The sequence below is a fragment of the Rutilus rutilus genome, assembly GCF_951802725.1.
Source record: "Rutilus rutilus genome assembly, chromosome: 7".
In the NCBI taxonomy this organism is placed as follows: Eukaryota; Metazoa; Chordata; class Actinopteri; order Cypriniformes; family Leuciscidae; genus Rutilus; species Rutilus rutilus.
In genome coordinates, this window is record NC_140221.1 from 20,232,050 (window position 1) to 20,254,588 (window position 22,539).

The window sequence follows — 22,539 nt, forward strand, 5'->3', positions numbered from 1 at the left end:
GATTTACTTTTGAAGTTGACTACTTTAATTAAGACTTGTGTGATTATGCATTTTGTTTTATATAATAAAGCAGAAAGTGTGTATGATAAATGCATGTCTCACATTTCTTATAATAATACAAACTCATAGAGGCATAAAAGACACATTTATCTCCAAAAGTTCATTATTTATAATGAAGACTCCAGAGATCATGCCAGGCATTGCGCTTTTCAGCAAGGTGCTCACTTAAAAAGGTCAGACATTTCTTATTATTTTTCCCCTTTAGGTCCATTTTTAACCTTAAAGTTGTATGCCAAAAGCATAATTTATTACCTTAAAAACTCTTATCCCAATCTATTGTAAATGCAAGAAGGGCTGCCATAATTATTGTGATTACCATTTTAAATATATATTTAGGTTTCTATTATTTTACTGTAGCACTGACAGAGTAGCAACTGTTTTTTCTTTTTTCTGTGAAAATGAAAATTTTCTGGGCAATGAAAGTTAGGCTACATCATTCAAAATGTTCCAGGTTAAAATATAAAATAATCATCCAGGTTTGGAACAGCATTATAGGGTGAGTAATTTTTTTTGGTCCCTTTAAGAATGCAGTAATATCAGCAACAATTAATACAAAAAGTATTAATTTAACAAACTATCAAAACTGTCTGCCTGTGTCTTGGCTTACTGAATCTGTAGTGTGCAAGAAAGGTGATACAGAGTATGTCTGCTGTATGAAAGCAGTTTAGTGAAGACTGAGTGATGGTGTATGGAGACCTGTCTATGGAGTCTTTCAAGAACGGATAACAGTTGCAGGGAAACGCACATTAGAAAACATCCAATACTTGTGATTTTAACAGTTACTATTATTTAAGAAATATCTCACAGCAATAGTCCTGTTGTGATTACCTGCGACATTGTGCTACTGCCGATTCAATCTAGTGATTGTAAGTAGACATTGCTTTTATATAACAGTTCAAAACAAGAAGGTAATATTAGGCTGTGTCTGAAATCACATACCCTCTTTGAGTAGGTAATTATTTTAAGCAAGTAATTACTTTACGACTGCTATGTTCTATATAGTATGAATGTGTGTACTATGAATGTAATCCGGACGTACTACATTTGCCATGCCATTATCATGTGACCTATACCAGCGTCAGTTGCGTTGCTTCACGATCATTCACAAATCATCTCCCGTGGCCTCATGGTAAAAAGTAAATCCATCGTATGCACACTTCAGAAATTCGCCCAGAAATATTAGGTCATCCGGGGACTTTATGCTTACTCATTTATGAGTACTGTGATTTCTGACGTACTTATTTTGCCACGTGCTGTTTTTCGTCTACTACAGGGAAGTATGCAATTCCGGATGCAAGTTTACATTTTACAAACAATATTCAAAATGACTTTGTTGGTCTTTGCTCTGCTAATGAAAATAGTTCCAAACAAAGCCAATGTAGAATCAGAGTAGTAGCACGTCAGTGTTTTGAACAAATGGATTAAATGATTCAAATGATTCATAAAGATATTGTCACCACCTGGCGTAACAATAACCTACACTGTAAAACCTTTCCATTAAAGTCACTATGAAATTAAAATGGACAATTCCTATTTTCTTATTGAAAATTGCAGTATTTATTATGAATGATTTATCTGCGCACATTATTGTTCTGAATCAAAATAACTTTCAGAAACCACAATAATACAACGATCCAATCAATTCCCAATGGAAAAAAGAAATCACGTCCCATCCTACATTTTTCAATATGGAACAAAATACTAAAACTTCCATTTTATGTCATATTTAATGCAAATACTATATGGAAAGTGAAACACATTCAAGCACAGTGACAAAAACATCTGTCCATAATTTAAAATACCATAATTACCTGAAGTTAGTGTTGCCTCTCAAAAGCCATAAAAGATTAAAACAGGTTATGTTTCAAACTGTGTAAGAAGCTTCGTGAGTAGTTTCATTCCTTTTTAATGTCAGTCATGGCTACTAAACCAAAAGTTTTGCGTTCCACCGAGAAACTTTGCCGTTTCATATGTTTGGCCATCACCATGACCTCTTATGGTCTCTGTCAGTTACAACAACTTTATGCCATGGTCCTTCTGAATACTCGATTCTGACTGGTTGGAACGTGCACATTAAAACCGTTTAATGCACAAGTAGTTCCAATCAGTTTAATCACCATTCTATATTAATGCACTGCTTTCATTGAAGCACAGACACATCACTTGCAGAGATCGGAGATAGCACTGAGCACACACAGAAACATTCAGGAGCACAGAAACTTATCAACACTACACAGCAACTTTTATTAATAAAATAGCTTCTCTGCTGAATCACTGTTTTATATTACTCAGCAAGGAGGTGGTAATGTTGCTGTTCTTGAAGTAATTAAGCTTGCAGCGTAATTGTTAGTAGAGAGAGAGATGCTGCAAAGGCTCAGGTAATTCACACAAGCATCTCTCATCTAAGCGTGCAGAATGTTAGATCTAACGAGTCGTAGGCAAGCTGATGAAAATAACCATTATTATATCCCTTCCAGTCAAATTTAGTGCTGCAAACATCAATGAAAGCTTTAACTTGTCAATGCTGGTAAATGACCATGGTATAAGTGGGATAATCCATGGCTAGCTGTGCATTAAACGTTCAGAATGCACTCTGCGGAGGCATTCAAAATGTGAAATTAGCTCTACATCATGCATTAAAGTTGAATGCACAGTTAGCTGTGGATTATCCTTTACATAGTAAGCATGGCATTTTGTCGGAAGTTATGGTTACCATGTTAAAATGTTTTACTTGTTTACTAATATGTTCACTATAATGCTGTACCAGTGAACTCAATCTATATAACCTCACAGTGAAAACATAGTGATAACCAGTCAAGAACATTCACTGCCAATCAACACTTTGATGATTGTGGAAGAGGAAAGCACAAGCTCCTTTATACATGGCTTTCAAAAAATGAATTACCCACATAAGGGCAATGACTCGCACATTTTTACTACCTGTACTTTTGTTATTTTTCCATTGTCAGCTTGTCTTTATGATCTGCACTTTAAAAACCATATGGATGGATCTCACACGGCTGAGTGAGGCTATAGCAGTGTGATTTATATTCTGTTTCATATCTGGGCCATATCATTTAAAAGAGAGTGTTTGACAGAGAAATGAAAGAGAATAAAAGGTTTGGGAGAATATCAGAGTCAGGAAGATGTTATTTTGGGAAAACGTTCTCTGTAAAAACCGAGTATATATCTTTCAATTTCTCTGTTGCACAATTGAGAGTCTGCATGTGCAGGTCTTGTAATCTCTGCAGTGGGGTGATTTTACTGCAGTTTAGCCAAGCTCAGCATCTCATAGTCACCAACACACAAAAAGAGACAGATAAAAGGGAATAATGAGAGATGGAGGACAGAGAAATAGAGAGAAATGGGGTTGTGACAAGATGTAGAAGATAAAACAGCCACAAGTTAATAGACAAAGGTGGACTCCTGGATCTAAGCCAAAAGTAATGAAAGACACACCACACAAAATATTCAACACACCATCAATTCCTGTAACTAGGTGATGCAGAAATTTTCTTCACAATTTCCACAGAATACTCAATGCCCCTTTGGTATAAATCACAGATTTTTGTCAGGATGAATAGACTGATGGTAGATGGGTAATTAGGAAAGCCAAGACTGTGAAACTATATTTAACTAAATTGCTCTGTACATACAGCAGGAAACAAAAATGGATCAAATAAACGGAAATAAAATGGATCATGCATAAACACAAAAGTCAATTTTCCTTTACGAACGCATGATAGCCTTGAGTAATGCCTGAAACTATTATGACAGAAAAGAATAGTAAATATCAAAGTCATATCATATTCATATCATAGTCATATCACTACATATCAGCCAAACTTGCTCTCAAAATTGGGTCACAAATCCTTAAAATTCACTACAGCTTATAATGTGGTCAGCCATTTTTAGTAAAAGCTCAAATATCAAAGGTTTATAACCTTAACACCACAACTGTACAATTTGAACAAATTTGACAGAATCACAGATCTCTGTTGTCTTAATATTCTTTCCGATATTTGCTTAAAAGACTAATATATATTATCTATATGTAATGTAGTGCATGAGTTGTATGAACTACTGATGGTGCCTTTTTGTAGGCTATTTATTGAAGCCTGAAATCATAAATCAGCATAATAAATCAAATAGGGTTTTGAATGACTTGAGGATTAGTAAATGATGACAGAAATTGCATGTGTGAATTGTGAATGGTCAAAGTTATCAGGTTTAAAGAGCAAATGTGGAATATGAAGATGTGCAATTTCACTTGTTATACTATGATAGCAAACATAAAAAGACTCAAGAGCTGCAGAAAGTTCACATTCCGACTGGCAACACTGCATCATCTCTGCACTAAATTACCACTGCACCACTGTGCCTGCTGGAAAGCAGCCATTATCTTACTCACCGAGAGATATTCAGTGTTTTTAGCATGAGTCAGCAGACTCTGAAAATCTAGAAATATTCAAATAAATAAATAAATAAATATAATTTTAGCAAGGATGCATTAAACTGATCAAAAGGGACAGTTAAGACTTTTACATTGTCACAAATTTTTTTTTTTTTTTTGTTGAGATTTCTACTCATCAAAGAATCCTGACAAAATATAATGGTTTACACAACAATATTAAAGGCACAATATGTAATTGCAAAAATCACTATATCTATGTTATATATTTTTTTTAGTTGTGTACTTACATTATCCCGACTGTTTCCAACAACTTTCAAACCAGGAGAAATTTGTAATTACTTCGAAGACACGTCCCGTTTCTTTATTTCTGTTTTGTCGCCGTCAATGGCGTCATATCCACGTTATCCCTGGTTTCCACTCGTACTGCCATAGTAACCAGAGCCCTCTCATAGTAACCAAGGCGACAAACGTGGACAACTGTGTAGTTCGCAATGTCTGTTTGTACGCTGCTGTTGTTTCGTTCAAACATTATGGACAATGGCAAGCAGACTTTGGATAAAAAAGGAGAACTAAAACGAGAATCAATATCAGCGCGGTGTTTTCGAGATGCCGAGAGCTCCACGTCCGAGACTTCGACCGCTCCTACATGTACTTTATTAAACAGGTGAGTACATTTACATAAAACTAATCAATGTTATATAGTTCAACAATGATAAAATGTTAGAATATGATCTGTATGTTATTCTAATGTTGATCTAGCTTACTGCTAGTCTCATACAGACAAACTAACACATTAATTTCAACACATTCAAATGCAGTTTAATGTGATAGTGTAATGTTAGACCAAGTGAAACAGTGCTGCGTTACCTCACAAGTTTAATTTGTCTAATAAACTGACCTGAGAGAGAGTTGTAATTCTGCACTTGCGTGTAGTTCGGTAGAATGAAATGTCCATATTCCTTTTGTATCCGCGGGACTCGCGTCGCGTGTGGAGCTGATAGCTGTCTCTTAGCAATCCCGAACTGCTTCATATCACAGTCATGATAAAAACATCGATGTATTCACTCATCCATAAACATTATTAGATCGGTCGGCTTGACGTTGGCGACAAGATCCATAATTCTTAGCAAATGTTGCGTTAAACTACGCCTTTGTTATTGTAAAGAGGTTAGCGACCCCTAGCGGCGAAAAATTCCATACTGTACGTTTAAGCAGCACAACTGTTTTCAACATTGATAATAATACAAATATGTACTTTAGCAGCAAATCAGCATATTAGAATGATTTCTGAAGAATCATGTGACACTGAAGACTGGAGTAATGATGCCGAAAATATAGCTGTATACATTTTAAAGTATATCATAGTTATCTTAAATTGTAATAAAGTTTCACAGTATTATGATCATATAAATGTAACCTCAGTAATAAGAGTAACTTCTTTCAATAACATAAAAAAAATGCACTGACCCCAAACTTTTATATTTATATTGGCCTTGACAATGTCTGAGATGCAAGAGCAAGAGCATTTGAGATTTTTTATATAAATGTTTTTTGGTCCCTACATGTTTTAATCTTGCTGGCTAAGAAGCAGCAATTTCTTCAGCTGAGGACCGTATCCGATCTCAAAGGCCAGTACAAAGGCTGTACCGACAGTCACGGCCGGCCACGTGCGATTATGTCTTAAAAGCCATTGACAGAGTATAAGGACAAAGAGAGAGAGAGGGAGCATGAAAGAGAGGGAAGCAGAGCATGCCACACAATGCCCTCAGGGCTCTCCAGATGAGTGCATAAGTGAAGAAAAGGCAGGATAAAAAAGAAGGATAGAAAGAAAGAGAGATGCTCAGACTTGATTAAACTGATAAAACACATAAGAATGTCAATTGATATCAATTGAACCAAGTCAAAGAGAACTACAAGACTGTTTAAATAGCAGTCCCAGGTGAAAAAGACATACTGTTAAATGTATTAAAAATGCATAATAGTATATTTGTATTGTACTAAAAACATACGTACATTTTTAATACATTTTATAATACGTAATAGGGCTGTCAATCTTCCTCTATAATACTATTCGAATTCCATTCCTTATTTTATTTGATATTCGAATAATATTCGAATATTAAATGCTCAAATTCATCCTATTATTAATATTTACGACATTACACAGTCTTATGGATCGCCAATGCGTGATGTTGATCGGTCTCATATCTTCACAGATAAACCGTCAGTTTGTCTGTTATTGCCTTTTGGCGGACAGCTGGTAGCAGTTGAGCCCCGTGATGAGGAGAGAGGCAGAACATAAGTAATTCTTGCCTGTTTTAGCGGCGGTTCCTCGGACAGATCGCCTAGCTTGTCAGGTTGTAAGTTGTCATAAAAAAAATAACGTATATTTTCCTCTCCGTTTTGGCCTTCCGTCCACAATGAGACGGCGTTTTTATTAATGAAAACGCACTCCAAAGTGGATATATTTGAAGACGCCGTTTTCACGTTGTAATGTGGACTGAGAATCAAATTGTTGATCTCCGTTACCGTGGAGACATTCCTCTCCGCGACTTTTGACAGTTGTTACGATTCAAAAACTTTATTGTTTATCAGACGAAACAAAAGCATTTAATTTTCACATGTGTGTGCCAAGGCGGCGAGAAAGGCAAGATTGCATAAAAAAAAAAAAAAAAAAACATAAAAAAGCAATATTCGAATAGGAACTTCAGCATTCGAATAGTATTGATTTTTTTAATATTCGAATTATATTCGAATTTCGGAATTCGTTCCAACAGCCCTAATACGTAATAATGCTGGACTGAAAACGAGGTGTGTTCAGGCACATCGTTGGCGCGTTGCTATTTTGAGGCAACTGAAATAGACTACGCCATTGACCAACTGAAACCTATCCTGCGTCTCAATGTCCATACTATCCATCCTAAACAGTATGTTAGATTAAAATAAGTGTGTCCCAAAGCATAGTACGTTGAAAAGAGTATGCCAGAAGTACCCGGATGGTCTACTATTTCTGGTCGATTTTCGAAGTGTGGATCCGTGCACACTCTAAAGGCTAATATTGCCCACAACCCATTGCGCTTTGGAGGAGGAACTACAAATACGAGTAAAGAGTGTTAAAAAAACAACACTACAAAACATGGTGGATATGCGCGACCAACGGAGAGAGGTTTAGGCTGGATCCCAAATGGCACACTCCAGCCTTGTGGACCTCCTTCAAGTTCACACTTGGTGACGTCAGGAAGTGCAGACCTAAGGGGCACTGGCCTTGAGTCCAAGAGGGCACACGAGAGTGTATTTTGGGACAGGCTTGATGATATCATGCCACCGAAAGCCAAACAGCCACGAAACTCCTCCCCTCATTTATCTGATTGGGTGTTCACAATGATTCCTGGGTAGGTAACTCGTGCGAAGGGTGCGAAAGTGCGGGCTTCGCTGAAGTCCGCATCGAGGGCACAAAGGCGGCGCTCGTGAGCACACTTCTGAGCGCTGAAATGCTGAATGGGACACCCTACGGACTCGTACACTTGGCAAGCAGGCCACGAGACCGCGAATCCACATGAAGTGTGCTACGGTGCTATTTGGGATCCAGCCTTAGATACAAATTTGAGTGACTAATCAAAAGAAAAATATTTATTTAATGTTATACGTGTAATATTTCATCTGCAATAACAATGTGGACTTTTATAAAGATCCGTTTGGCCATTAACTTTTAAATGCATCATTGTGCATTAATATGAGGAGAGTTCTCTGCATGAAAGACTCGCGACTGCAGATCAACGTGCTACTGCATTTCTCTCAAATACAGTAGGAAATGAAATGAAATGAAATGTGGAGGATTTTATCTTTGATAAGATGATTGACACGCCAGTTTGCATGATAGGATGCGTGTAACTAAGCGACAGAGAGCAACCGTTAAAGATGCAATTGTAGGACGTGATAGTATCTTGAACCAGTATCTCAAATCTTGTCTACTTTTTGCTGCACACTCAAAAGTATCTACTTTTTCTTCACAAAAAGAGCACATACTTTTAGGGCGTAGTATAAGTAGGCGAATTGAGACGCAGCACTGGTCGCGCGTTAGTAATGTGCGCCTATAGGCGAGTCTACAACGCGAGTACACTCTGCTCATTAACACACACAGGGACGCGCAGCAGCACACAAACTAGCCAAATATAATAAATAAAAGGATTACAATGTTGTGTACGTAGAGATATGGTAGAATCTGGCTTGTCCCGTAGATGGTCTGCTTGCACGCTTTAACCTTGCGCACGAGCAGATCCGTTTCCTCTCTGGAGATGCGTTCAGTCTTTCTGCTTGCAAATTCCGTCATGCAAATAGCAATCCGACATGGCGCGAGCGCAACTGGCTTTTAAAGGGAATGGGAGATGAGACTCTGGTTTATTTCACGTTACGCCCAAAACACACCCATTACTCATTAAGAGAATAGGGACAACCCTTTATGACCATGCGCCGCACGTGCCGACCAATTTTCCCGCCATGAAACTAGCAAAAGTGGATTCGGAGATGCGCTGAGATCGTTTAAATAGGGCCCATTGTGTTTAAGGACTCTTATTTTGAAGTGTATTTTTTGTTCCTATTGTTGTTGGTGTTCACTTCCTGTGTTTAGTTTGTTGCCTTAGTTATGCTTGTTTGTTTCCTTAGCATTGATTACCACCACCTGTTCCTAGTTTGTCTCCGATTAACCTGTGTATTTATACTCGTGTTTTCCCTTGTTTAGTGTCTGGTGTTGGATGTTATGCATGTGTATTTTTCAGTTCTTTTGCCAGTCTTGCACCATCTCTGGATTGTTTTTGAAAAGGTATCTGATGCTCATCAGGGATGCATTTATTTTATAAAAAAAAATATATATATTTATATATATATATATATATAAAATTTATATATATATATATAAAATATAAATTGTAATATAATATAAATTGCTCTAGTAATAAGATGAAAAGATTGAACTCTGTCATGGAAACTAACATGGATAAACCTTAATTAAACAATTTAATAATCAATGAAATATACCTGTATTTATACCTGTATATGATATTATGCTGTACCCACATTAGACCAGCAGTTTGGAAAATGGACGGATGGATGATTCAGTTGCGGGCGCTATCTTCAGGTCAGATGCAGGAATTAATTCGGTGCCCGACTCTCATAATGAATTATGGGTATTCTTTAGCAGTTGAGTGTACATTGGTTGTACACTTGTTATTGCAGTGCATTATGGGATTGAATGAGTGCACTCGATAACGTCCATTATGGTTTTGGACACCACTTGGCTGTCCTTTCAAATAGTACCCTATTTAAGGGTATAAGGGGGCGATTTCCGACTGAGCCCGTCTTTGTTCAGTTGTCCGTTCTTGTCCGTTATTCCGTTCCTGTTCTAGTATTTCACTGAGAATAGATGGAGGGAAGAAATTCTAGTTTGTCATTTTTATAATTCTACTTTTTTTATTTGTCGATTTTAGGCCACTTACCCCAAACAGTTGAGCATGGTGCTGCCAAAACCAAGCTCATGGGTTTGATTTCCAGGGAATGTATGAACTAATAAAATGTATACCTTGCATGCAATGTGCGTTGGTTTTAATAAAAGCATCTGCCAAATGCATAATATAGTGTCAATGTGTATTTGTTATTATTGCTGTTATTCTTACCTAGCCATCCAGAGCTCGAGTCAGGCGCACACATATCCGTCTCTGCGCTAGGGAGAACGAAGCCCACCACGAAGACCTCCACACCATCGGACATGAGCGCCAGCCCCAGCGTGAAGAACAGCTGCCACTGAAACCTGCCATGTCCACACTCCTGTATGATGAGCTCGTACTGCTGGGCCAATTCCTCCTCGTCTGCTTGCCTCTCATTCTCCAGATCTCGCCGGTCCTTCAGGCCATCCGCCAGCGGCTGTCCCAAAGCCACCTGCCCATCCCTGGGCTTTGCATCCGAGGGGATCCCCTGGTACTCCCCTTCATATATCTCATCCTCATCATCATGACCCTCAGTGGCGTCGCTGGATCCCTCTTCATCATTGGCGTTGTGGCCTGTGTAGTTTCCATCCGGCTGGCTGTAGTAGTCATCATCTTCATCCTGGAAGCGTTGGTAGGCGCGACTGTGGGAGTACTCATTTGAGGCATGGTCCACAACTTTGTTGACTTTCTTAGCAGCTTGTCTTTTGGCCACCTTAGCAATGTCTCTGGCCCCCTTCATGAGGGAAGATGCGTCTTGTTGAGCTGTATCATCCATGATTAGATGATGGAGGGGAAGAGGTCTGCAGTCAGCACAGAAGAAGAGATTTTGCCTTTATGCCTCTCATGAGTCTAGGGGAGAAACACATGTTCAAAGTTATACTGTGAGTAATAAAGTTTTGGGCTTTATATAGTTCATAAATAATCAAAGTTTGGAAAAGCTACCATAATGTACAAGTACTTATACTGCAAAAACTATCTGGGTCTGATCATCATAGATGGCAATTTATAAATATATCTTGATTTCTGAAGGATTATGTGACACCAAAGACTGGAGTAAAAGCTGCTGAAAATTATTTTAAATTGCAATAATAGTTCACAGTATGAATGTATTTTTAATCAAATAAATGCAGCCTAGGTGAGCATAAGAGACTTCTTTCAAAACACAATCTTTCTGACCCAAAACCTTTGTATGTTGTATATTATTTATATACAAATGATGTAAATGGCCATTGTTTCATCATTGTTAAGATGAAAACAGGTAGGGTTGATGCTCGTAATTAAAGCAATCAGCAAGCATCAGCCCACTTATATAATATTTACTTATATTTTAGAATCATTGTCTGTATGCATTAGAACAGAGGGGTTTTTTTACATCAATTTCCAGATAGTTTATTCATTTTTACAACTTTTTACATTAAGAAAATGAATAAAATACTTTAAAGGGTTAGTTCACCCAAAAATGAAAATTCTGTCAGTAATTACTCACCCTCATGTTGTTCCAACCCCGTAAGACTTTCGTTCATCTTCGGAACACAAATTAAGATATTTTTGATGAAATCTGAGAGCTGGATCACTCCTTCATAGGCTTCTAGGTAATTTCATTCTACCGGTCCAGAAAAGTTAGTAAAAACATTGTTAAAATAGTCCAAGTGACTACAGTGGCTCAACCTTAAGTTTATCAAGCGACGAGAATACTTTTTGTGCGCAAAAAAAAAAAAAAACTAAAATTACGACTTTATTCGACTATTCATTTTCTTCTATGTGGGCCTCTGACATGAGTTCACAGGAGCGCCACGACGCATGTGTGAGAACTGAGAAGATGGCGCAGATGGGTCTCGATGTAGTGTTTAAAATGGTTCTAAGGTGTGCATTTCCTGGATGTCCGAATCATGAGAAACCAACGAGAAAACGTAGCCTTACCAATGCAAAAAGTATTCTCGTCGCTTGATAAACTTAAGGTTGAGCCACTGTAGTCACTAGGACTATTTTAACTATGTTTTTACTAACTTTTCTGGGCCGGCAGAATGAAATTGCCTAGAAGCCTATGAAGGAGTGATCCAGCTCTCAGATTTCATAAAAAATATCTTAATTTGTGTTCCGAAGATGAACGAAACTTACGGGGTTGGAACAACATGAGGGTGAGTAATTACTGACATAATTTTTGGGTGAACTAACCCTTTAAATGTAGTAGTTTCATAAAGTGCAGAAACAATCAGGCAAATCTTCAGCTGACTTTCAGCTGTTTGCAATGAACAAATCAAACAAAAGTAATTGAAATAGCTCAACACAACAGATGTTTCAAGTGGTTTCCAAAATTCAACTGAAAATGCACCTTTTAATGACTTCTGCAGTCTCATAATTATTCAACCCTCTGAATAGAATCCCTCACAACAGCACAAATCTGCAAAACAGGTTTTGTCTCAGTACACCTGATGCAACTAATCAAGGGCAACATTAGTTGCACCAGGTGTGCTTAAGCTAGAACACATGAAATATCTGAACGGGCTAGGTTTGTTGAGTGTCACGTTTGACTGCATGTTAGAAATGTGGCTAAGTCAAAAGAATGGTCCAAAAAGTTAAGATAAAATATCATCGCCCTTCACGAACAAGGAACAGGATACAAAAAGATACATGTTCTTTTAGATAGACATGCACTACATGTTGGAAGCATAGTTTTCAAGTTCAAAGTTAAAGGAACAGTGGTTACACCACCTGGATGGGGCAGAAAAATTAATGCTATCAACGGCTGCAACCAGATTTCTGAAAAATCCTCCAGTGACTGCAAAAGACCTGCAGCAAGACTTGGTGGCAACAGGCACTGAGGTTTCAGCTTGCACACTTAGGCGCATACTAAACGCATGCCCGAACTCAAAGACGTACACAACTACTGACCCAAAAGCACAAGAAAACTCGGCTCCAATTTGCTTAAAATCATATAAATAAGCCACAGAAGTTTTGGGATTTTGTTCTGTGGAGCGATGAAACAAAACTTTTGGGCCCCATGTCTGGAGTAAGAAGAATGAAGCATATGTTGAAAAGAATACTCTGTCTACAGTTAAGGTGGTGGTGGCTCGTGATGCTCTGGGGCTGCTTTGCACCCTTTGGCACTGGAAACCTGCAGCGTGTGGAAGGCTAGATGGATTCATTTTTGTGTATCAGGAAATCCTAGGAGAAAACGTCATTCCGTCAGTGAGGAAGCTGAAGCTTAGGCTTCATTGGATCTTCCAACAGGACAGTGATCCCAAGCATACCTCAAATTCCACCAAGGCTTGGTTGCAAAAGAAGTCCTGGAAGATTTTACAGTGGCCATCACAGTCACCTGACTTGAACCCCATAGAAAATTGAAGAAGGTGAATTTGGGACAAAACATTTAATAGGCTGCAACATAATTTAATAATCGCAAATAAGATTGTATATTTTAACTGAAGAGTTGTTTTATTATCTTATATTTTGTACATATATACTCATCATACATCCTCAGAGCCATACACATCCCTGAGAATGAATCTGTCAGACTTTACAACAGCTAATGGATCAAAAGAGAGCTTGTTTCACTTTCATTGTGTTTACATGCCGTTGGGAAGCTGAGTGCTCAGGCTGCGGAGTAATCCATTATTGGCCGACTGAATGGATGTGGACCATGTGTCTGTCTGAGAGGTCTGGCAGCCCCGCTGAACTGCATGATTGGCCCCTCGGTGAAGAGACAGCACTTCCCCCAATCTACCTGCTTAATGCTGGGGGAATCTGACAGTACTGCTGCTTACAAATGATGGACGGCAACAAGTCATAAATATCATCAGCTATAAATCATATGGAAAACACTATTCCAATTCAAATACAACTATATCTAAATCATTTTTCCTAACGAATGAAGATCTCAATACAAGTCTGAAATAATATTGAAAAGAGCCATTCTCAACGTTTTACTGATCTGACAGGAAACAGCTTAACCTAAGTGCACAGTTTAGGTACAATCAGTCGCAAGTGGACTGAAAATAGGCCCTGCACTCTTGATAGCATCTGTCGAAATGATGTATGGTGTTTCTGTTCTCTATGCGTTCTCTGGTGCATTGAGAGTCAGCAGGTCAAGTTCTATATGCAAGAACGTCATAGCATATTTGGCAAGCTGGCATAAATAACAACGATTTTAAGGGGTGAGCTGTAAAATTGCCCGCAGATATGTCAAGATTTGGTGAGGTGGAAAAAGTGAAAAAAGTTAAACATGGCATTTCAGCCTAAGAACAAAATCCACTGCATGAACAAAATTTCATGCAGTGTATTTAGTAATATTTCTTTCATTGTTGTGGTGTGATATAGGCTACTGGTTTCATTTCTTTACAGATGTGTTTCTATATAATACTCTCAGAAGTGATAGGAAGAAAACAACAAGAAATCCCCAAAATTCCCCATTTCAATAACAAATTATTGAAAATATAATTTAAAGTTAAAAAGTAAAATCAGTATTTTATTTTATTTTTTGTCAGGATTGACTTTGACTGACAGACATGAACTGAAAGGCAGACAGGAGAAAAGTCAGGCAGTGTGAATAAGACGGGTTCAATCTTCTAATGGTTTGGAGAGGTCATAATTGCATTATAACAAAAAAGCAAATGACCTTATAAGAAGGACGCTAGGGCATCTTGTGTTAAGAGATTGCTTCAGATGATATTATGGAGGAAAAGAAGAACACTGTTGGGGGATGGTGAATTAGCTGTCTGGAGAAAATATTTTTTATTCTTTTAAAAATAATATGTCTAGCACTAAACGTTTAGGCTATAAGACTCGAATTGCAGAGAAAGAAGCACAAATATCACTGTTTCTATGTTTCATATTTTGATATTGTGAAATGAAGAATTTTTAAAACTTGCCCTGAATGGCAAAAACATTTTGTGCACAAATTATTTATTTTTTCTGGGGACAAAAAAGTACAAAGGAAGGCATTTACTGTATAACATGCTGAGGTATTTTCCATGCTCTGTCTATGTTAATTATGTCATAATTCTCAATTAAAAATTCTCACAGTTTGATATTTGTAGGCGTTTATATGATTCTTAAGACAAGGGACAAAATATTGTACATGTTTACCTGCCATTAGTTTTGAAAAAGGCAACATTTCCATATTGAAATTGTACTAGAATGTTCTTAACACAAATACAATAGCCTATTTCCTTGAATTGTCACTTCATCAAAAGTATGGCATCACATTATCATTCACTACCTCTAAAGTCACCTGTTCTCAGACCACATGCTTCATGTAGATCAAAATATATAGTAAAGTAAAAAAAAAAAAAACAGAAATATGAATGTATTCATATTGCTATTCTTTTCTGGAAAAGTTGGAAAATGTTTCAATAAGGATTTTAAATCGAGTTTTACTCTTATACTTTCCATCATTGTCATTGAATTTTTTATTGCAACACTAGAAAAAATACAATGGCAGCTGAATGTATCATCAAACGGGATAAAGATTTTGTCAACATAGTATACGCTGTCAGCACAAGATTTTCTGTCTGCCTGTGAAACAGGGTCAGCTGAAAATCAGTTTGAAATCATCCAGTAGTCTCGATTTATTTGTAATTCTACTCGAATGCTAATTTGCTAATAATAATATAGGGCATGACAGAATATTATCTGACAATGTTGACACAGTTAAGTTATAAGGAAATCACATTTGGAAGAAGCAGGCATCATCTGCACTATAGTGAATCCCTCTGAACGTGTTTTACAGATTATTCTAATAAAATTCCTCTGTACGTAAATGTTAGTCTTGAGATTACATTTCCCACATCTCCAGAATCATGTTACATCATGGTATCATAATATGACATATTGACATGCATTGCCGTGCACATTAAGAAAAAAAGTGGGCTCGGATTATGAGGCTTGTCACTCTCAATCACGGCACGGCCGGCTGCATCACTCTGCAGGTATAGCCTAATTCAATAAAGCCTTTTCTCAATGGGCAGAGCGATGGGCCAGCAGAACCTTGAACACTACAGCAGCAGATTCTAATCTTAACATGGGACATGTGTTCCCAAAATGCAATAACAAATAAATGGTTTATCTTTGAATTGGTCAGAGCATAATGCAGCCTAATGAGGCTAATGCAGCTGAAGTTTATGAAGGCAAATATAAAAGACAGGTCAATGCGGCATCGCTGATGAAGTGCTGCACGGTTCAAGGATACAACCTTGAAACTATTGTAGTTGAATGAGTTTAAAGTGACTGAAATTAAAAGCTGCATTGGTCTTCACTTTTATAGAAAAAAAACTGGCCACAATTGTTCTAAATCATTTTCTTTTTATACGTGAAAATTTCAGCCAGTGGTCATCCATAATTTTAGAGAATCTTCAATATTTTCTCTAGAAAACAGAGTTGTCTCGGTTTAACCCTTTAACTTAAAATTACCCTTTTTTAAAATCTAAATTAGAAGATATGAAACTCAATGAAAACCAGCCATTAACACTACTCAATGTTTAAGTCTCAATTTGACTCAAAATAAAGAACCAAATCGGATTTGGCTGTGGGCCTATGTAAAAAAAACAACAACAACAAAAAAACAATACATAAATAAAAAATGTAAAAACAGAAATACCTAGGTGAAAATACAGTCTGGGTTCTGTCAAAACAATACCACCAGCAACAAATGAACTAAATAAATAAATAGTTATTGATAAAATAGTTATTAATAGGCTAAACTTAGATTTTCCATAAAATGGACCTAAAAATATTTGTTTAATGTTTTAATTTGGCCTACATTAAAAAATGATACAAATGATGTTACTTCTTTGGTGTCATACATTTTTGTCTCTCCTCAGTACTGTCTCTGCAGTGCTCGTAGGCTATCGCCCGCGGCGCGCACTGAGCTCTATTCCAGCCACCGATCAGTCGCTTTCGCTCATGTCAAAACTGACTCTAGAGCAGCGCTTATCACCGGACACTCTAATAGTTCAATAAATGACTGAACATAATTTATTAATTAATGTTTCAGTTACACTCCTTCAATTATATCACTTTTAGTTTGGGTTCCTGCAAGTCCGAATAAATAATAAACTTTTGTTTCTTAAAAAAAAAAAAAAAAAAAAAAAAAAAAAAAAAACCTGAGCTGTCCATCATGCGGTTTTCACAGTCTTCTATCAACTGACAAACTATAAGTGCTAATAAGACGACCGTATAAGATTTGGATTCTTTTATTTCTTACTTCTACCGTAATAGAGCAAAATGGATTGTTATAAGGGGAATTAAGTCTTAAAAGATTTGACTCACCCTTTAGGGAGCTGATGAGATGTCGATGTTGGTTCTCCATTACGAGACTGCCGCCGCTGCTAATGAATAAACATTTATGGATCCTAGACATCCGGCAACTAAAGCAAGAGCTGACGGTGTTTAGCGCTGCAGCTCTGTCTCCGTCTGCAGTAACGTTAGCTACTTGAAGAAAGAGGAGAGAGAGAGAGAGAGAGAGAGAGAGAGAGAGAGAGAGAGAGAGAGAGAGAGAGAGAAGGTAATAACGAATCACCGCGGTGTGACGTATGTCCTTTTGAAAACATCGTTGCCAGATTTGAGACACTAGCGTGCTATGTGCACTCTCTCTCAGCATATTTTGCTAATTAAGAAAGGTTTACGCATCAAAAAATTAATGGGGCTTTAAAAAATTTAAATAAAGGACGCAGTCTTTAAAAGCTTTTTCTATTTATTCCTGTTTTATTTATGCAAAAAGAAAAATATATGGATAAATTGCATGTAAGCTTTCCATTTAGGTTTCATTATTGCTCATTCATCCATATTTCATGTTCACTAAACAACTGCCAAAACTATGATTTTTTAATTATATTATTTAATGGACCTGAGCTAACATGAACTATAATGTATTTTTATGAACTAGTGTTAACAAATATTAATGTATTGCTCTTTGTTAATGCATTAAGTTAACAAAATCTTATTGCAAAGTGTTACCCATATTTAATTTAGTTTATTTTACGATTGAATCATCATGGTCAAAACTGTATGCATGAAATAAAGGGAATGTGTTTGCTGTGATAAACACATTCATTATCTCAGGCTTTTTCATGAGCCACCCTTGTTATTTAGTACTTTCTGGAACAATTACAAGACAGCATTATGTATGTCTGATTGACAGTGTAAACCAATCTGACAACATGGGACGAAAAACATCCAATTAAACAAATTTGGCCACATTATTATAAATAGGCTACATAAAGTTAGAGCTTTGTTTCAATCAGACTTCAAGAACATGAGCTTTTCAAATGGAGGACTATTTGTTCACAACACATATGCACACATCAGATTATGGGTACTAGAACTAATTTATGACATATTTGAGTGCATCCAATGCATTTTATTCTTTTGTTTGTTTTATACTAAGCCAGCGAATCAATGTCCTCTGATTTCTTCTGTCGTGTGACCTTATGGTTATGTTTCTCATTTATGACTAAGCCAAAGAGGATGATACTCATTTATAGCATGAACGACTGAAAGCCAAGGAGCACTTAACTTAATGAGCCACTGCGCAATTTGGAGGTCCTGCATTAGATCAGTGTGTCCTCAGTTGAGACTTCATCAGTGCAAATTCAGCCAGTTACATCTTTAAGAGTAAATAAAATTGAGTAAAAAAAAATATGCAGAAGAAATACATCTTAACATAGGATTATTTACATCAAGTCAAGTCAATCACATATCTATTTCATGTCACTTATGACACAGAACCATATTGGATAGACTGTTTTCATGCACGTGAGTCAGCATACCTACTTGAAATCTTTATAACTGTTTTAATATGTCATTGTGTCAATGTTTTCATTGGATTTTTACAAAGAATAGCAGAATATTCAGATTCATTGTCTCACTCCTTAATCTGTAATCTCATTAAAGGGATAGTTCACCAAAAAATAAAAATTCTATCATCATTTACTCACCCTCAAGTTGTTCTAAACCTGTATGAATATATTTCTTTTGCTGAGCACAAAAGAAGATATTTTGAAGAAATATGGGTGACCAAACAGTTGATGGGCCCCATTGACTTCCACAGTATGGAAAAAAAGGCTAGCAATAGCAAGCTAGCTCCCACCCTGCCTTCCGAACACCCTCCATAGCCATACCCCCTTATATGATATGAGCGTGCACAGCAGAGTCTGCAAGTGCCACAAGAGATGCAGTCAAATAACTTCATGTCCCCAACCCGCCAAATGCGTGTAGATTTCAGCAGTGGCGTGTAATTCAGTCTCTCCTATACTAGCCACTTTGGCAGCTTGAATTTTATAGGCACACAATCCTGCCTCCCCTCACTCACTCGTTTCATTTGCTCCGGATGAATATTGTTTGTGTTACAGGGCTTGAATTGGATTGACCGTATTGCGCATCATTTTGTGCTCACACCCAAAGGGTGTGGCACACATAAAGAAACCTCTCAGTTCTAACTTGAGTTATTTTTCACTGCTTATATATTGTGCTTAAACAGTCAAATACACACAAAATAATGTCAAAATGCCGGTCTTGGCGAGCATTCACATAAACACAGTCATGTTTTAAGTGAACATAAACAGTTGAAAAAAATAATGCATGTTTACTACAGTCTAATCTGTGAGTCAGGTCTTAAAGAGACAGCAGCCTATATACCTGCTGCCAAATTATGAGATGATATTAAAAATATTTATATGACAGTTTTTCCCCATGTTATTGATGTCATAATTGTGGCCAGTGAAAATGCTGAATGGCTAGTAACTTTGGAAAACCACAGTGGCTGGTGAGCAAAAAAGTTAATGTCAAGCCCTGTCTCAAAGTACACAAAATTTCAATAATAATAAATGTAAAAAACTTATAGAGCTCTTACTTGTACCACCTGACTGCTGCATATTGTTGATAGTGTTGACATAGATATAGGTGAACCATATACGTGATGTCACATTCGACCGCTCCAGACACGTCGGCGAGCCCGCCATCTTGCAACGGTCCGCGTGTCGTCACTCACAGTAAGAATCAATGATGCCACAACAACATTGTGCAGCTTTTTTGATATTTAGATCACTTCTATTATCGATTGCTATCAGGATGTGAAGAGAGTTTCAACCTAACCTACCCTACCCTACCCTACTTTTAATAAAGGAGCTTGACCACAAAAGACTCATCATGACAATAATAAAAACTAAGATGGGTTGTGTCATAATAACAGCTCAGTAGTCATTAGATTGGCCTCTCCATCTTACAAATTGAAGTTTAACCATTTTAGCTAAACCTTCAAATAGATCAACTTGCAATAATACATCATATATATATACACCAGCTTTATGTTTCCTCTTATAGCAAATTAATACAAATGATGCTGAATAAGAATTCACTTTACACACTATTGCTTCATACAAGAATTCATCATTGAATTTAAAACAGAAATGAAGAACTTTGGAATAAATCCTATAATTCACAACCTGTCTGCATGTCTTAGTTTTTTTTAGCAATACCTCAAAGGCATTTTCTATTGCTGCAGTGCTTCAGAGCAGAGCGGCTTTATGACAGCTGTTGCTGCCTATGAAGGATTCCCTGCATAATAATAGGGGAGTTCTGCATATGCTCTACATATCTGATCACATATTTCAAATATCCAAACTATTCAAAGTGCAAACCCTATAGCTGTAACATGCATTATGTGCATTGTTTTCTCTGTTACCAAATATCCCCACATTTTTGGGTCCCCATGAAGAAAACAGATTATATTCATACAGAATTATGTTTTTTTTTATGTAAATGCAGAACATTTTCTGTGATAGGAAGGGTTAGGGTTAGGGGATAGAATAGGCTATATAGTTTGTACAGTATAAACATTATTATGTCTATGGAAAGTCACCATAAAACATGGTAACACAACTTGTGTGTGCATGTCCCAATTAAATGATTCACCGCAATTGTCATGAAAAAATGTATGAATGTTAAATGCAATGATTCCTTTAATTTTAAAAGTTTCTAAAGGAAAATGTGTCAAAAAATTGGAACTGAACTTATGACATGGCTCATTATTCATTTCAGATACATTTGATTCATTTTATGCTCATTCATGCAGGAAAAATAATCTGTCCATCTAAGATCAAACTCTGCCGAGAAAGATAATAGACTTCTTTGTACAACACAATTACATGATCTTGAGAACCAATAAATGTCATTGCTAACAGAAAAAGCTTTTTGCTACTCGATTAACCTCCTACTGTAACTCAACTCGACTTCTGTCCTTTGTCGACAGTTTCTGCATCCTGAAGCCCGCAAATACCAAACAGAAACATCACAGGGGAGAAAGTTAATTTAATGGCTCGAGACTATTGTCCTGGAACAAACTGAACCAGGTTGAGGGTAGGCTATAGAATGTGGGCCGACTTTCAAGTGAGGGAAAACACAAACATGGTTGTGCTTTTGATTCAGAAGCTGTATTTGAAATCAAGCTGCACATTTTATCAAGGTGGTGCAATAGAGCAATAATTTACACAGATTATGAGCCAAACTCTAAATAGCCTGCATGTGTCCCTGTGTTATTCAATGCTGTAGGCTGAGAGTTGTAGGCTAATCCACTGGGGTCGGTGCCTATGTTCTGTGCAAAGTTAAATGTTCTATGCAAAAAAAAAAAAAGAAAAGAAAAAAAGCCACTTCTGTAAATGATATTCTAGTTCCTTTCAAAGCAAATGTCAGCACTGAGATGATTTTTTATGGCAAAGACAGCATACTTTAAGCTAGGGCCTCAGAACATCAGTAATCAGGGTACATATAGGCCTATATTGTGTTTTTGTGTAATGTAGTGTATTACATGTCTAAATCTAGCCTACCTTTTGAAATCAAAAAAGCCTTGAAGTTATTGTAGTCATCAGAGAGTAAGTATCCACTCAGAAGGCTCTTCTGGTGGCCGAATTATGAAGCACTCCAACACATACCTGCAGGGTTTGGGATGAAACAGTGCAGTGCTTTCATTCATGAAGGTCACTGCATTATAAGTTCTGATTCATTCATTCAATTCACGAGCTTCAGTTGCCGCTATGATTCTTGATGCTTTAATGTTATGATATATAGGCTAAGCTATCTATTTTGGCCTTAGAATTTCCTTTGATTTTCTTCTCTGATTTCATTTATTTATTTCTAAGTTGATGACTAAATTAGAAGGGTCCAAAAGGCTGAGATCACATTGCAAATGTGTTATTCAAAATCTATTTGAAACCTGGAAATAATCAGAAAGTTAATGGATTAAAACAAAATAAATGTAACATTGAAATAAATAAATGAAGAAATATTTATGAATACACACTATTCTAGGTTGCTAATTAAATTAAGTGATTTAAAAAAAAGAAAAAAAGAGGCAATTTGACCCTTTAAAGAAAAGAAACATTCAAAAAAGCCTATTTCTTTATGACTGCACTGTTTTTGCCGTTGTGAGCATAGACATCATGTCTCTATATAATATCTATGGTTGTGAGTGTCTGTGAGGTGCATGTCAACAGAACGATACAACCGACGTTTCCGCGTATCTGTTACCACGGAAACATTCTACCCAATCACAATAGCCAAGATTGACGTGCCAAATTTTCAACCAATCAAATA

The 22,539-nt window shown here is 36.9% G+C and overlaps 1 protein-coding gene across 1 annotated transcript in view; it reads right to left on the minus strand.

The window, feature by feature from the left end:
• The window catches only part of sv2ca (synaptic vesicle glycoprotein 2Ca), a 45,741-nt gene extending 28,365 nt beyond the window's left edge, over positions 1–17,376 (minus strand). The window contains exons 1-2 of the mRNA XM_084415225.1: positions 17,221–17,376; positions 10,144–10,803 (exon numbers count right to left, since the gene is read on the minus strand). Of these exons, the coding sequence (XP_084271351.1) occupies positions 10,144–10,729 (586 nt within the window). The 5' untranslated portion in view covers positions 10,730–10,803; positions 17,221–17,376. The remainder of the gene's footprint in view (positions 1–10,143; positions 10,804–17,220) is intronic.
• Between the last annotated feature and the right edge of the window lie 5,163 nt (positions 17,377–22,539).